This window comes from Alligator mississippiensis, chromosome 5 (assembly GCF_030867095.1).
Source record: "Alligator mississippiensis isolate rAllMis1 chromosome 5, rAllMis1, whole genome shotgun sequence".
NCBI classification, from domain to species: Eukaryota; Metazoa; Chordata; order Crocodylia; family Alligatoridae; genus Alligator; species Alligator mississippiensis.
The window spans coordinates 133,785,779-133,801,758 of record NC_081828.1 but is presented as its reverse complement, the minus strand read 5'-3'; the positions used below and the strand labels follow the sequence as shown (position 1 = coordinate 133,801,758).

Sequence of the window (15,980 nt, the reverse complement as noted above, 5' to 3'; positions counted from 1 at the left end):
GTCACACAAGGGAGGGGTCTGTGCTTTACCTGCCTTTCACTTACAGCACTTAGCCATGTCCCCTCACTGATGAGGGCAGTCTAATTAGCATTGTTGAGAATCAGTGCTAATCTGCCTTCTCTTTAGTGAGATGCAGTTGCAGTTGCACTGTTTCTCATGCTGGAGGTTGCACATGCATATTTGAAGGCTCTGGCTTGGTAAATTTGTGGTCTGGGCATGGCCTTTGGAACCAAAACCCCATTTTCAAATGAGAATAAAACTGTAGAAGTGTTTTCTCGCAAGATGTGTAGCCCATATTTGCCAAACCAAGAGATTCAGATAAATTTTTGTAAGTACCCAAAGGTTTTCAACTAAACCTTTACAAAATCATATACTGTTTACACACTGTGCTACATAAAACTGTGCCTTACCTCAGGTATTTCTTCAGGGTTTCTCCTCCTACTGCTAGGATCTATAATAATCATTATTGTTAATCAAATCAAAATGAAAGGGGTACCTGTTATAATATTAAGTTGTCTAAATGTGAGGTCCATGTCTGGCAGGAACACACTGAACATTGAGCCAAAAGCAAATGAGGGAAGAGCATTCTTGGCTTCTGCTGGTAGCTGAGCACCAGAAGCAAGAGAAGATCCATTTACTACAAACAGTGATCACCAAAGATGGACATACCCTCCCCCACAATGGGGAGTCATATTGTGGGGTAATTTCCAACCTTTCTTTTGGTTGTTACAACCCAGTCCACCTACATCACTTCTGCAGTTAGTTCTCATCCATGTCCCAGTTTTCACTTTACAGTGAGAAAGTTGGTGAACTGCAACATCTAATGAAACAGGCAGTTAGCAGGCAGATGGCACTGCATTCCAGTCTTACTATACTTTCTACTGGCCTGACATGTACATTAGACAGGAACTACCAGTGAAACAAACCTTTTAGTAAAACACGAGAGAGTTTTTGGGGTAGATTTGAAATTGTGCAGCTTCTGCCCTTTGGTCCCTCCAAAATAGAAAACAAAGCCCATATTTTCATAGATTTCATAGATTGTTAGGGTTGGAAGGGATTTTGATAGATCATTGAGTCCAACCCCCTGCCCTAGGCAGGAAAGAGCACTAGGGTCAGATAACCCCAGCCACATGCTTGTCCAGTCTCCTCTTCAAGACCTCCAGGGTAGGGGAGAGCACCACCTCCCTTGGAAGCCCATTCCAGATTCTTGTAACCCTTACCGTGAAGAAGTTCTTCCTGATGTCCAGTCAAAATCTGTTGTCTGTCAGTTTGTGGCCATTATTTCTAGTTACCCCAAGAGGCAACCTGGTAAACAGGGCATCTCCTATTCCTTGCTGCCCTTCCCCTCCTCCCCCCGCAATGAATTTGTAGACGGCCACAAGATCACTTCTCAGCCTTCTCTTACGGAGGCTGAAGAGATCCAGGTCCCTCAATCTCTCCTCATAGGGCCTTACCTGCAGGCCCCTAACCATATCAGTAGTCCTCCTCTGGACCCTCTCAAGGTTATCCACATCCTTTTTGAAGTGTGGCACCCAAAACAGTACTCCAGCTGCAGCCAATGTCGCATAGAGGAGAAATATTACCTCCTTAGACCTGTTTGTGATGCACCTTCTAATGCATGATAGTGTGTGGCTAGCTTTGCTTATCACTTCATCACATTGACAACTCATATTCATCTATGACTCCAAGATCCCTTTCTGCCACTGTGCTACTTAGAAGGTCATCTCCCAATCTGTATGTGTTGGTGATTCTTTCTCCCTAGGTGCAGCACTTTACATGTATCTTTGCTAAATTGCATCCTGTTCTGTTCTGCCCACTTTTCCAACCTGTCTGAATCCATCTGAATCTGTTCTCTGCCCACCTTTGTATTTACTTTGCCCCATAATTTGGTGTCATCTGCAAATTTGGACAGAGTCCTCTCCACACTCTCATCCAAGTCACTGATGAAGATATTGAACAGTATTGGTCCAAGGACCAAACCTTGGGGGACCCCACTGCCCATATCTTTACAGGTCAATACTGACCATCCACCACCACTCTCTGTATGCATCCCATAAGCCAACTTGCCACCCACCTGACCATGTAATCATCTACATCACAGCCACTTAGTTTATTTATAAGAATGGGATGAAACACTGTATCAAAGGCCTTTTAAAATCCAGGTAGATGACATCTACCTCAACTCCTGCATCTAAGCATTTTATGACCTGGTCATAAAAAGAAACAAGGTTAGTCAGGAAGGATCTACCTGCTATGAATCCATGCTGGTTGCACTTCAGCATTATTTTTCCTGCTGGATCCCACAAATATGAGCCTTAATAATTTTTTCAAAGGTTTTCCCAAGGATGGAGGTCAGACTAATCGGCCTATAGTTACCCAGATCCTCCTTCCCCCTTTCTTGAAAATAGGGACCATATTGGCCCTTTTCCAGTCGTCTGGGACCTGTCCTGAGCACTACAAGTGCTCAAATAGTTTTGCCATTGGTTCTGCTATGACACTGGCTAATTTCCTCAGCCCCCTTGGATGAAGATCATCTGGGCCTGCTGACTTAAACATGTCCAGCCCCTCCAAGTGTCCCTTCACTAGGTCAGCGCTAACTGTTGTTGGGCTGGTGTCCCTCTTGTGCCTGTCTATAATCCAACTGGGAGATATGTCTTTATCCATGTACCTCTTTTTTTGCTCCCAGGCTTTCCTGGATTTCCCTGTTCAACCAAGAGGGTTTCCTGGCCCCTGTGCCACCCTTTATGTGCAATGGGATTGTTTGCTTCTGTGCCTGAAGGATCATTCCCTTGAGGAACGACCACTTTTTCTGGAATAATCAGAATAATCCCATTTTTTACTTTGAAAACATTTATGGGCACCTATACGCAAGTCACACCTCTGCTCCAACATATGCTAACTAGCACATATCAGAGCAGACTTGATTAATCGAGTCTGCTGTGAGTCTGCTAGAGCTTGCTAATTAGCATACTCCAGCAGCCCCCTGTCATGTGTATTCAGTAGGGGTGTGCAAAACAGGCTGTATTCAATCCAGATTCAGACTCAGCCCAAATCAGGGACAGTGATTCAATTCGTTGATTCAGATCACTGTCCTGATTTGATTCAGCCAAATCTGAATCTGATGATTCAATGCTGATTCGGAGAATCAGCGATTCGGCCAGACATAGCTTTAAACATTTTTTCTATTTACCTCAAGGTACCAGGCATGGCTCGTGAATGCTGCAATGCTGGGGTGGACTGAGCATCTCACAGGAGCACAGGGGGGCCCCCCCATGTGCTCAGCGGCGAACCTGGAAATGGACTGGAACTACTTCCAGTCCACTTCCAGGTCTGCCGGGGAACAAACTAGGGGGCCACCCCGCATCCCTCCAGCTCAGCAGTTGGCCACGGGGGGACCCTGGGTGCCCCCCCCAGACCCAGGAGGCACCAGTCACCAAGCCAGGGAGGGTGAGGTGAGGGAGGGGTTGGGGGGGGCCTGTGCGCTCCCTGGCAGACCTGAAAGTGGACTGAAAGTACTTCTGGTCCACTTTCAGGTCTGCTGCCGAGTGTGCTGGGATCCTGTGGGACTCTCCATCTGCCCCACCATCACAGCATTCACAAGGTGCCTGGTACCTTGAGGTATGTAGAAAAAACATTTAAATCTGTGTCTATGTCTGAATTGTTGAATCTTTCTGAATCTCTCCGAATCGATTCAGAGGGTTCTGATTAAAGGATCTCCCGATTCAATTCGGATTTGGGGATTTGGCCACCTAATCAGGCCGAATCTCTGCCAAATTGAATCAGCGACTGAAGCTTCACATAGCCCTAGTATTCAGCATCTCTGCATTTCAAAATGGTGGTGAGGGTGCTTTAACTAAAGCTCATTGAACAAGCTTTAGCTAAAGTGCCCCTGCCACCATTTTGAAGCATGGGATGCTGAATACACATGACACTGAGGGTTCTTTAATCAGAGCAGCTCTGAGAGCCACTCTAATTAAAGCCCTGGCCCTCCTCGCTCCCTGGAGCACATGTATAGACACCCTACTTGTTTTGAAAGGCATATTCTCAAAAGGTATGTTTAATTCAATCTATAAAATAATGATATTTCTCTAATAATCTAAATGATTCACATTCTTGAATCACCTTCTGCATGAGGTTCACAAAATCCTTTACTGATTTCTATATGCAACTTTCCTGAAAATAAATAAGTAGTATATTTTTATGGCGAAAACAGAGGCACAGAGTTAGTACAAAAATTTTCAACTCTGTTCATCTAAACCAAGTCTAGGCATCTAAATAGATTAGATTAGATTAGATAGCTTAGTTAAAATATATGAGCCACAAAATCACTCTTCAAAAATTTGGTACAAATGATTTTCCAAAATCAGCCAGTGCCAGAACCCAGAAAAAAATTAAGAATCTTGAATCCCAGTCCCTGTTTTGTTCTTCCTAAACCCTGCAATAAATCACTGAACATAGTATATAAACTGTCAAGATTTACTCGTGCCTGAACTGAGACCCATTGTGATCATACCGTTGAAACAAATGACCCTTTTCAGTCTTTGTTACCTTTACTTGTCATCTCATATCTAAACAGGGCAGGGCAGGACCAGATCCTTCTCTTTATTTGTGTGAGGAACCTAGCACACCTTTGTGCACAATAAATAAGTAATAAATAATACAAAATAATAACAAATACAAACTTACTTTGCCTGGCCCAATTGACTTTGGTGAGTTTTGACTCAAACCCTGATTATTTATTTTGTTCACAGAGACCAGAGTCCTGCACTAAGATAGTCTATAAAGACACTGGATTTAAGTGAAGCAGGGTTGCATCCATAGACTATACATTTCTTCTGGGGTTCAGTGTGCTGTCAGCTTTCAGCAAATAAAAGCAAATAATAATAGCCATTACACAGACTGTTTTCTGGGTTTAAATAAGATACAGTGTGGCCCAGGGAAATTTAGCCGAGACAACAGATTTCAAAGGGAAAAAAAGAAGAAACAATCTTGGTATCATGGGTGATGTGATTTAAGATCAAGGTACATTCACAGGTCTGCAACATCAGCTGTTTTTGATTGATGTTGTGCAAGGTAACAGCTTATTTAGCTTATCTTTGAATGCAGCATTTGAGACTTGGTTGCATAAGGCTCTCTTTATAGCCAGTGTTTCTCAATAATAATATTACCCAAGGGAGAAAACTTGTTTGAGAGCAAGTCATTCATGCTAGTTAGGGTGGAGTTTGCTGTTTCCGTTCTCCTTACCCAATGGTACCGTCAGCCAACCAGCCTCTGGCGCACACAGCGAAAGAACAGTCCAGTACAGCCCGCCTCAGTTCCTCCGCGGTGGCTAATCGAGCACCCAGGTCAGCACATGATTTCTGAGCTGCTGCTAGATCCAGACCCTGAGAGCTGTTCCTGGATCCAAGTGCAAACAACCTCCCTGCAGCACCAAAGACATACAACAACAATAAGATGTTTCACATCAAGACTTTTTATTAAATACAGAGGCAGTAAATATATTGTGATGTGACAACTCATCCCATGAAAAAGTGAAACCTTCTTTCTTTTAGGAGCTCAGCTAACTTCAACAGAACACCTCATACCTGAAAATAGTAATGTGAGCCCTGATCCTCAAGGATATTTTGGTGCCTAACTTCTATTTCAGCACCTAAACCAATAGTAAATTACTATCTCCTTCCCCCACCCTATGGTTTAGTTACTCCAGTCAACAATCAATGAGGTGGGGCCATGCCATCACCCATTCCCAAACCATGTGAATGGTATCTCTTGCTCCTTCATGCATCGACTTGAGTAACTCTTGGAGCAAGCAGGGGTATTACTCACTTGTGTGTTTTTATAGTCAGAGTCAGAATCCCTTAAGAGCAGTACTGGAAAATATGGCTAAGAATCTGGGTATTTTACGGTCACATATATAAAAACAAATGTATAAACAGTACCATAGAACTGCAACTATCTCTTTCATATCATTTACCAATTCAGGTCCAGACCATAATATAGAAGTCCAGATTTCATGTACTTTATGACAACCTAGACCTGAATTCCACAGCAAAGACCCATGGATTTCATATCATTTTAGATCTATAAACCATAAATTACACACCGCTTTCACATTAGTGTTTTAAAAATGGAATGGCTTTGTGAAATGAAATGTAACCATGAGAAATAGAATCAGCGCAGTAGTCCCTGTGTTGTTTTTATTTCAAATTTGATTTATTTTACTATGTACTTAAATTTTCAATGCATTGTAGATTAGATTTTAGTTCTGACAATGCACAACTGTATTTTGGAGGCAGGTGACAGCTGGAGATTTTGGAAGCTGGCAGAGAGCTATTGAGGTTTTGGTAGCAAAGACTGATCAAGAAATTATTGAGTTGTTCAGTAAGTATATTAAGTACTTCTTCAAAAAAAAAAAAGATAAGCCTTGAAATAGTTAAAAAAGCTAACGTTTAATTTATCATTGTTATGTTTTGAAGATGCACCTCACCAAACAGTTGATAAGTCTGAGAGCTATTGTTTTTGGCTGCCTGCAGTCCAGGAAAGAAAACACTGTATGATAGCACACTTGGTTCTTGTCTGGAAGGATTTCTTTATCCCCTTTTATGATTAGAAACTGTTAAAACAAATGCTTAGTTTATGGAGCACAGTTCTGCAAGTGATGAAATGCATAGCAAATTCCCCTTCCACGCAATACCTGGGCCTAAACCAGGGATCCTATACTGAACCATTTTAGGATCTATGCCAGTAGTTCTCAACATTTTTAGACTCAAGACCCCTTACCCAACTCAAAGTACTGCTCAGAAAATTCCAGCTCTTAGCTTTCACTCATTTTTTTGACTACAGATAGATAGTGAATCAATTCTTCTGTTGCAAAGAACTCAGAAAGACCACAACTGGTCAGAAGGTTTTTGAGATTCTGGATTCCTATTTGAAATATCTGGATTTATCTTGTGAATCATATGTAAGTGTTTCCACAGCTAACAGTGGTAATAGTACATGGTATCCTGTGGCACCCTGAAACGGATCTCACAATACCCTCATTGAGAATCTAAGGTCTATTCTAAGTCTCATTGCCATCGTTAAGTACTTCTGGTTTCAGCATGCAGATAAACCTGAAGCTCATTAGATTTTGAGGTTAGCAAACCACTGTAGGGAATAGCTTCCAGAAATGTGGGACCATATTTTTTAGTTAGTTTGTAAGGTGCAAATCTACTCTGCCTTCTGCCTGACAACTTTTTGCCATCAGCATCTAAGACCTTAACCCATCATGAGATTCCCAGTTCCTGTAGTGAGAAATGTTTTGTTATGTTTCAGGTAACTTGCCCCAGACCATACATTATTTTTATTCTTATTACCAACTAGCACACAGGGACCTTAATGAATATTATAGCTCCATTATAGTAAGCACTGTTCTTACACACAGTCAGAAGCATTCCCTCTCCTAAAGGCCTTATAACTGGGTAGACAGACACAGAAGAAGGGAGAAAAGCCGCACATGAAATTATATGGTTCACTCAACCTCAGACAGCAGGTCAGTGGCAACCCCGGCAAGCCACTGCATTCTTCATTACAGAAACTTCTGAGTACTTTCCAAAAGGCACAGATGCAGTGGGTGGCTCTAGGGCAGCCCAATGGTTATAAGTATGTGCATGGCAGAGGTAAGGTCTGGGTCATGGAGGAAAGTTTTGCAGATGTGGAAGAAAAGAAAAGAAGATGCAAGTTCATAACTTCCTTAAAATTAGGCTAATATTCAGTATCTTGTTGAATCAATGCCTTTGTAACAGAAACTTGCCCCAACTATGAAGCCATCACACATCTGATGAGTCTATAGAGGACTGAAACAAAACAGCTGCCTTAAGCAGGGCAAGTTTGAAGAGCGTCTGACTTGATCCTTAATTGTGAGTTCCTCATTTTAATAATCTTTTAAAAGACTTTAAAAGAAAACTAAGTTACTAAACGATCAAATTCCATCAAAATGTAATCAGTGGAAGTGCAGCTTGTCATAATTTTTTAATCAATCAATATCAATTGTTGCTTTATAGGACTGAAAAATAATTTTCATTTTCTAGACTGAGCTAAGAAATATTTTTCTCAATTGCTGCTATTCATTTGCTGGTAATTTAGGCAAATCTAATGTTCTTTAGTATGGCTTTATTGATAAGATCTAATTATTTTTAAATATAATTCTACCTGAAGGGTTTTGGGCTTGTCCAAAATATGTGGTTATATAGATTTTAAGGTAACCTGGGAATGACTCATTTGTGTTGCAGGAACTAACTGTGCCCTATTTAATGGAAAGTTTAGGCTAGAAAGGGTATGAATGAAAACTGGAATGTATACCAGATTGACCTATGTATTTCTTCCACAGCTTTCAAGAACATTGACTGTCTCCCCCATTATTAACATGTGTTCATAGTTTTGTTTACTTTCGTATTTAAAATAATAATATTTAACTCCCTGGTATTTAACAAACAAGATATAGTTAGCATTTCCAGTGGTTCCAGATCATTCCCATTACTGAGCACTGTTTTGGAGAACAGTAGATAAAACATGATATCATGTCCAATAGGAAAGTTCCTTTATATGAATCAGAACTACAATATTAATCTTGAATTCCACATCTTACAATGACAGACAAGGTACTACACAACACATCTTAAAATAGCATTACTAAACTGTTTTGAACCATTAGTGTATAAAGTTCTGGTAATAATAATTGGTTTTTAGGCTGCTGGTTTAAAGAACTTTTCTACATGATTTTCTACACAGTATACACATAGCAACCTAGATTATTACATCTAAGGAGCTATGTGGTATTAAAATGGAAATAACTAATAAAATCCTAATTTTATACCTCTTAGTACATCAACACTGGATTTATATTTATGTAGCTGCAGCAGTGCAAAAACACTAACGTAGACAAGGCCTTAGAGATAGCAACAGTTTAAGAAAGCTTGTTCTTTAGTTCTACTCAAACTAGTAGAGCTGAAGAGGATCCTATTACTACTATGGGAAAGATTATTTTAATCACAATGGATTTGCTCTATTGTTCTTGCCTTTATAATTTACAGACATCATGGGCTATCATATTAGCCCAAGTACTATTATTCTTCAGGGATTGGTAATACAATGTGAATAAAAATAATAATCCTTAGAATGAATTTAAGCATAGAGATTTTTAATGTAATGGCTAAAGTTCTTAATATACATGTCTGTGGGAAAAGGTATAGAAGAATGAGCTAGAAGTGACAAGTTAGATTTGAATATAGCATAGAAGAAAAGTTGTAGCTAAAATACACAGTGGGCACTTGCATAACCAAGTACTAAATGACTTCATAGTAACCGGCATTACTACACAGTAGCATCCCAGCATGGTTGCCTAGTGATGCTTACTGCACAGTAGCTTGTTACTACTGTGCAGTAGCATTGCATCATGTTTCATGTCCAGTGATACTACAATGCAGTAGTAATGAGCTACTGTGCAACAGTAACAAGCTACTGTGGAGTAAGCATCACCAAGCTACTGTGCAGTAAGCCAGTGACATGTAAAAACCATCTTTAGACACCACAGCTCAGCATCCTGCACAGAAGGGAGACAAACCTATTTTTAGAAACAAAAAGCTATGAATGAACATTTCAAGACATAGGATGCCAAATTCTCATTCATTTTGCACAAATTCACTATCTAGTCCCCTAGGCAGCTTTGAAAAAAATGGTAGACTGCATTCATGTCCCAGGAGTCCCTTTCCACTGCTGTGTTCCTATACCTGCACTATGAAATAGAGTCATCAAGCCATAATGGGCAAGATTTAGCCCATGATCTCTATTATACTAATATCAGTAAGAATTTAGGGTCATCCTTTTATTGTAAAGTATACAATGATTTTTAAAAGATCCACAACATAAGAATATTTTGACCTGAGTCAAAGTGTTAGGATGGATGAGGACAATGAGAATTTTGTTATCTACTTCACTTAAGTCAGGATTTCAATCTAAGACAGTGGTTAACTCTAAGACAGTTACAGCACCCCTCCCTAACTTTTGTGAATTGAATGACACCCCATTTCAAAAACTTATTGACATATTACAGTCCTTACCACCTTGCAGAGAGGCTGGACAATGGCGGGGGGGACCCAGGCAGGGGCAAGTCTGAGTCTGTATTTATCTGCTTAATTTACCTGCTTACCTCACACCTTGTTTATGTCTTTATATCCCCTTCAAAGGATCTAGTGTAAGGGTCAGCAACAATTTTGGGCAGAGTGCCAAAAAACCCATCAACCTCGACTTGAAAGATGTTGGTGTGCCAAGGACAGATGCCAGGGTTGCTGAAAGGGGCCCAATCCTTGTTGTGGCAATGCAGCCCTGGCCCCTTCCCCACCATCTGCCCCAAAACATACATGCCAAGCACAGTGCCTTTGCATGCCACACTCTGGCACCTGTACTGGGGTTTGCCTACCCCGAATCTAGTGGCACCCCCAGGATGCTCACGCTGGTTGAAAATCACTGCTTTAAGATTTTACTTTGGAAATTTTTGGATCAAAACAGGATTTACAGCTTAGTCCAGCCTGAAAGGCATGCAAGAGATGGAGAGGCGCATAAAACTCATTCCAGCTACACATCTGGGGCCCATGACTAGAACAGCGGGTTCTGTAGCTCCAAATGTTGCAGATTAGGTTTTATTGGAGAAAACACAGCAAAAGTTAAACACATGATAAAGTTAATGCACTGCTGGCCCACAGAACTCACTCTATAGTGACTGCTAATGAGCCACTCAATTTCATTAGATGCAAAATCACATGCACACTATAACGTTTTCCTTACTGTACTGAAGGCACATATCCTGACACTGAGGAAAGATCGTTGTGCATTTCGACAGAGAGGTGCAAGACAGCTAGAATTAACCATTTCAAAGAGCAAACCTCAAGTAGTTATGTAGGTTCAGCTTCTGGCTGAGTTCCTACACTTTACTTTCAGGAGGCATAGCATAAAAGGCACAAGCAAAGCTTTGGGGAGCTCTCTGAGATGTGGGCAGATATTTCTGTTTGTTTCTGCAAGGAACCTAGTGCATCTTAGGGTACTGTAAAAATTAATAATAATAACCAATGTGGGTTTACGCTGCTAGTAAGCCCTGATGTAAATTAACAGGGCCAAGGGTTGTTATAAGTTATACTTGCATCCCAACTGATTCCTGTCAAAGCAGCCAAGAATTCTTCTTACTATACCCTATCTTCCTCTCACCTTTACATGCCTCCTCACATTCCCATCTTTGCCTTATTATGCATGGAAGCCCTGCTACCCACAGCAGGGCTTCCATGGAGGCCAGGGTGGAGAGAGATTCCCTCCCTAAATGTTGCCTGCCTATCTGCAGCCTATTTAAACCTCTTTGGTCTAAAAATTGAACTACAAAGCTGTAACAAGCAACTGCTGTATCCTGGGTGGCAGTGGTGGCCAAGGCAGTGGCAGCAACTGGGCCACTGGTGGTAACAGCAGTAGCCACCATTCTTATGCCCCTTCTAAATCAGCACCAGGGGCTGATGCACCACTCACCCATCCCTAGTTATGCTTCTGCTGAACTTGAACTTATGGAAGAACAGATTCTCTCAGAAGACTTAGACTAAGTACAGACAATCAAAAGGCCTGAGGAAGAATTGATCAAAGCTATGCAAGTTTCTCTAAGCAGTGTAGATTGGACCATTATTGAATGAAACTCGTATTTGCTCTTTGGTTGGGAAAGGCAGGCAGATGCGCACTGGCCCAGGCCAGAAAAATAGGGGGCTTCTGCACATCTCCCAGCAAGCCAGACATTGCTGAGGACAGCCAAGTACACACACACACAAACACACACACACACACACACACACACACACACGGCACTGACACTGGCACTGGCACTGTGAGTTACAGGGGGGAGGGAGGTAAAATCCTACGAGCCTTTCCTGGAGCTGGCCCGGCTCAGGGTGCTGGGACTCAGGACAGGAGAGGGACATTCTGTGCCCCGCCAACCCAGTGAGGAACATGAGGTGTGCCGCTGGCACCACCTCCCCCAGCAGCTTGTGAGCCCCGTTGCCCCCTGCCTCTGTCCTGCCTGCTGCTGACAGAGAGTCTGGGGATAGGGCAGCTCAGCCACAGCTCCCTGCAAGGGAGGGTAGGAGGTCCCGCAAAGTCCCCTGGGATACTTGAGAATAGAGACCTACCTTGATTCACGAGCAGATCTAGCACTGACATTTGGTCCAACCTAGACTGAGTAAGTCTGATACTACCTCAATCCAGGTCTATCTTAGACCAGGATTTACCATTTCAAAACTGGTCTACATGCCCCAAACTTCTGTTTTGTTATGGGTATAGACTGGTTTCCAACCACCTAAACCAGAAAAAATGTAATGTCTGCACCTGGCCTTAATGTACTTCTTGATTCTGGTAAATCCAAAAATACCTTGAGAAAAGTCTTGCAGTTATTTTGAAATTTTCTTTTCAGGTCCTAACTGAAACCAAGATATGCAAAGGAAGCAGAGGAAGTGGAGAAAACAACCTGATCTTCCTGTCATTAATCAATTGCAATTGTCTTAATTCTGACATCCTCAGACAGATTTCTACTTGAAGCCAAACAAAGTCTTGCCTTAATAAGCAGTGCAAGACTAGGCCCACTAATACTTCTTTATAGGTACCTTTTATGTAGTTAGAAGGAGCCAGTTAGATATGGGTGGGATCCTTTTAAGAGAAGAGATTCTATGTCTGAAAGCTTAGAATTCCACAGTGCTTAAAAACCTCTTTTGGTATCAAATTCCCAAGACTTTTGTGATGCCTCTCTTTTTCTTTATAGAAGACACGACACATTCCATAATAACAACAAAAATGGTTGATATCTGCTTCAGATTCTTTGTTTTCTATTTCCTAATGCTCAAAATAATATAATTCGGGGGGAGGGGGCCTCTAAAACGCATACAAATTTTAAAAATATTTTTAAATGGTCTTTGCTGCTAAAAGTTGTAATCTTTTTGATACTTGATTAATTTTCTGTTGAAATGTGCATTCTAAAATATGAAGATGAGTGATTAGTTTTCAGTCATTTTCCTAGCCTTTTAGCCTCTGCTTTGAAAGTACTTATATGATTATACTATTTTATGTTTATATATTAATCTCTTGGTAAAAGAACAAAATATTATTTATCATTTAGAATCCACAGTGCATTCAACACTGTACTGCACAAAAGTAAAGACAGTCTCTGTCCCAGATTGTTTACCTAAAAGATACCCTGGTACAGGGGTGTCAAACATATGGCCCACAGGCCACTACTAGAAGTGGGGGAGTTGTGGCCTGCAGCAGAATCCAGGGCTCTGGGCCCCAGTAGACATGGCCACCTACATCAGGAGAAGAATAAGGCCTGCGCTGACATAGTCTTGCTTGCCCTGCAGCTACCAGTCCAGCCACTTCTCCACTGCTACCCTGCCTACCCGTCCTGTTGTCCCCGCCACCATCCCCAGTAATACCCTGCCTGCCAGTCCAGTTGTCCCCTGCCACCACTGCCTACGAAGGAGCCCTGCGGTCCAAATCCAGCCCAGGGTGAATTTGACACTCTTACCCTTAATATCTTCTGATACATAGAAGATGCACTACAGTATCCAGTGATTCTTCCAGAAGAATCCTATTTTCCTTTATATTTCCAAATTGCAGTTACACAGCCATATAACTGGCATTTTTGGCACTTGCGTACAGTCCTATCCCACATGTACTATGAACACGCAAGCATCCATCTGGGTATTGAGCATGTGCACTAGGCAACTGGCTGGAAGTTCCATACACATGTCCCTGGGAAAGCATAACTCCCCATACTGTAGCTGGTAAAAAAAGCATGGCAAACAGGGGTGAGCTGAAGGAGGAGGAAGCCTTCCTAGGTTTTAGTAAAACAACCTAGTGGTCAGTGCACTTGCCCAAGAAATAGGAGACCCACCTCATCCAGAGGAAGTTTAAATCTACATCTACTATAGTATTCAACTATAAGACCACAGGTTAGGCATCACCTGGTCCTCTTTCTTGCCCTTCTCCTGAAGCTGGCTCACTGGGCAGCCAAGAGAGAAAGAGAGATATTGGGCCAAGAAGAAAAAAACAAGCTAGCAGGTATGTGGCTCAGTGAGTTGGTTGCCACCCTAGAAGGGAGGGGACCCTGGGCTGTGGTCTGGATTCTTGTTTCCCAATGGAGCTGACTCTATCCTACTGGGCACATCTCTGTGTGTGCTTTAATGCGCATTAGCCTATTTTGATGTGCATTAAAGCATCACAAAAAACTGTGCTATTTAGTTAATATGCATTAAAATAGGCTAATGAATACTAAGCATCAAAAACCATGCTCTTTAGTTAATACACATCAAGAAAGGCTAATGCGCATTTTCCTAGTACCTCACAATGGAGGGTGCCTGTAGACATCCTGTGGGGCTGCTTCAACATGTTGTAATTACAGCATTTTGGAGCAAACTTGATTAATCGAGTCTGCTGGAGCATGGTAATTACCTTGCTGCAGCCAGCCTCCATAGCTCATGTATTAGCGAGCCTTCAAAATGGTGGTGGGGGCACTTGAACTAAAGCTCATTAAAAAAGCTTTAGTTCAAGTGCCTCTGCCACCATTTTGAAGCACAGGGATGCTAATACACAAAATGCTGTGGTACTTTAATTAGAGCAGCTCCAAGACTGCTCTTGGAGCCATTCTAATTAAACCACTCCCCCACCTTCCCCCCCAGAGCATATATAAAAGTGCCCATAGGAGGTACTAGATTGAATGTGCATTAACTAAAGTGTGTTAATGCACATGTAGACGTGCCTACTGTTCTCTATCAATCCTAGCCAATGAACATTCAATGCAAGGTGCAGTGGCTCAGCTTTAAGAGAACAGCTAAAAAATCATCTTGCCAAAGCTTCTGCAAAACAGACTGTTTCAACTAGTGACTTAATGCAGTCCACAAATTTCTGATTAAATTACGAACATATTTTAGAAGGACATCTAGTACTGATTCAAAGACTACAGGGAATGGAGAATATATATGCTGCTCCTTAGTCATCCTTTCCAATGGCTAATTACCCTCACTACACCTTATTTCCAGTTTCAGATGTCCTAGTCTAAATTTCCAGCTAACGTGCCTTGTTACAGCTTTTTTATTAGAATGAAGAGCTTTCTGTTATCAGTTTTTTTCCCCTATGCTGGCGATTATAGACTATGATCAAATCAACTTTAACTTTCTCTCTAATGAGCATTGTTTGTCACTATTTTAAGAAAGTGAGGCTACATTAGGGGCAGAAAGAGAACACACACTCCCCTCTGAGAGCTCATCCAAAATAGTGCCATTGGGTGTGAGGGCAGCATTTCACATTTGTCCCATGGAAGAAGAGAGGAGATCTATTTATGGAACATAGTTCCTCACACATCACCAGAACATTATCTGTTCCATACTTTAGTTCAAATAAACCAGATTATCATTTAATTTCTTGTGGCTTATAGAAGAAAAAGATATCTTTAGGGTAAGGGTAAAAACAGAAGCTTTCTAGACAATGATAACAACAGATGAAAATCTGTTCCTTTTTTGCACCTCAACAATCCCGCTGAAGTTACTAGGGATGCCATGTCTAACAGGATGGCAAATTTGGCTCATCTATTCTACTGCAATGATAGGTACAGCAAGGCAGCACTATGCGCCTGATCAAAAATCCAGCGACGTCATTAGAAACCATTCCATTAGCTTCAACAAATCAGGCCTGATGAAAGCATTGAAAAGTATATAGATGCACACAACTTTAAAAAATATGTCCCCAAACACATAATGTAGAGTGAAAGTACTTTAAAATGCCTGGCCAACTACTGATCTGATGACATGATGTTAGCAGACTGAGGTTATATAACCTGATGAGTCACATCAAACCAAATATGATGAACATTTAGAGAAAGGCGAGGTACATTTGTGGGGCAGGTTTGACTTATTTTTTATTTTAATGCT

General features: G+C 41.5%; 1 protein-coding gene across 1 annotated transcript in view; it reads right to left on the bottom strand.

The window, feature by feature from the left end:
• SUSD5 (sushi domain containing 5) overlaps positions 1-15,980 on the bottom strand; it is a 77,903-nt gene that overhangs the window by 55,496 nt on the left and 6,427 nt on the right. The window contains exon 2 of the mRNA XM_019483338.2: positions 5,245-5,422. Within this exon, the coding sequence (XP_019338883.1) occupies positions 5,245-5,422 (178 nt within the window). The remainder of the gene's footprint in view (positions 1-5,244; positions 5,423-15,980) is intronic.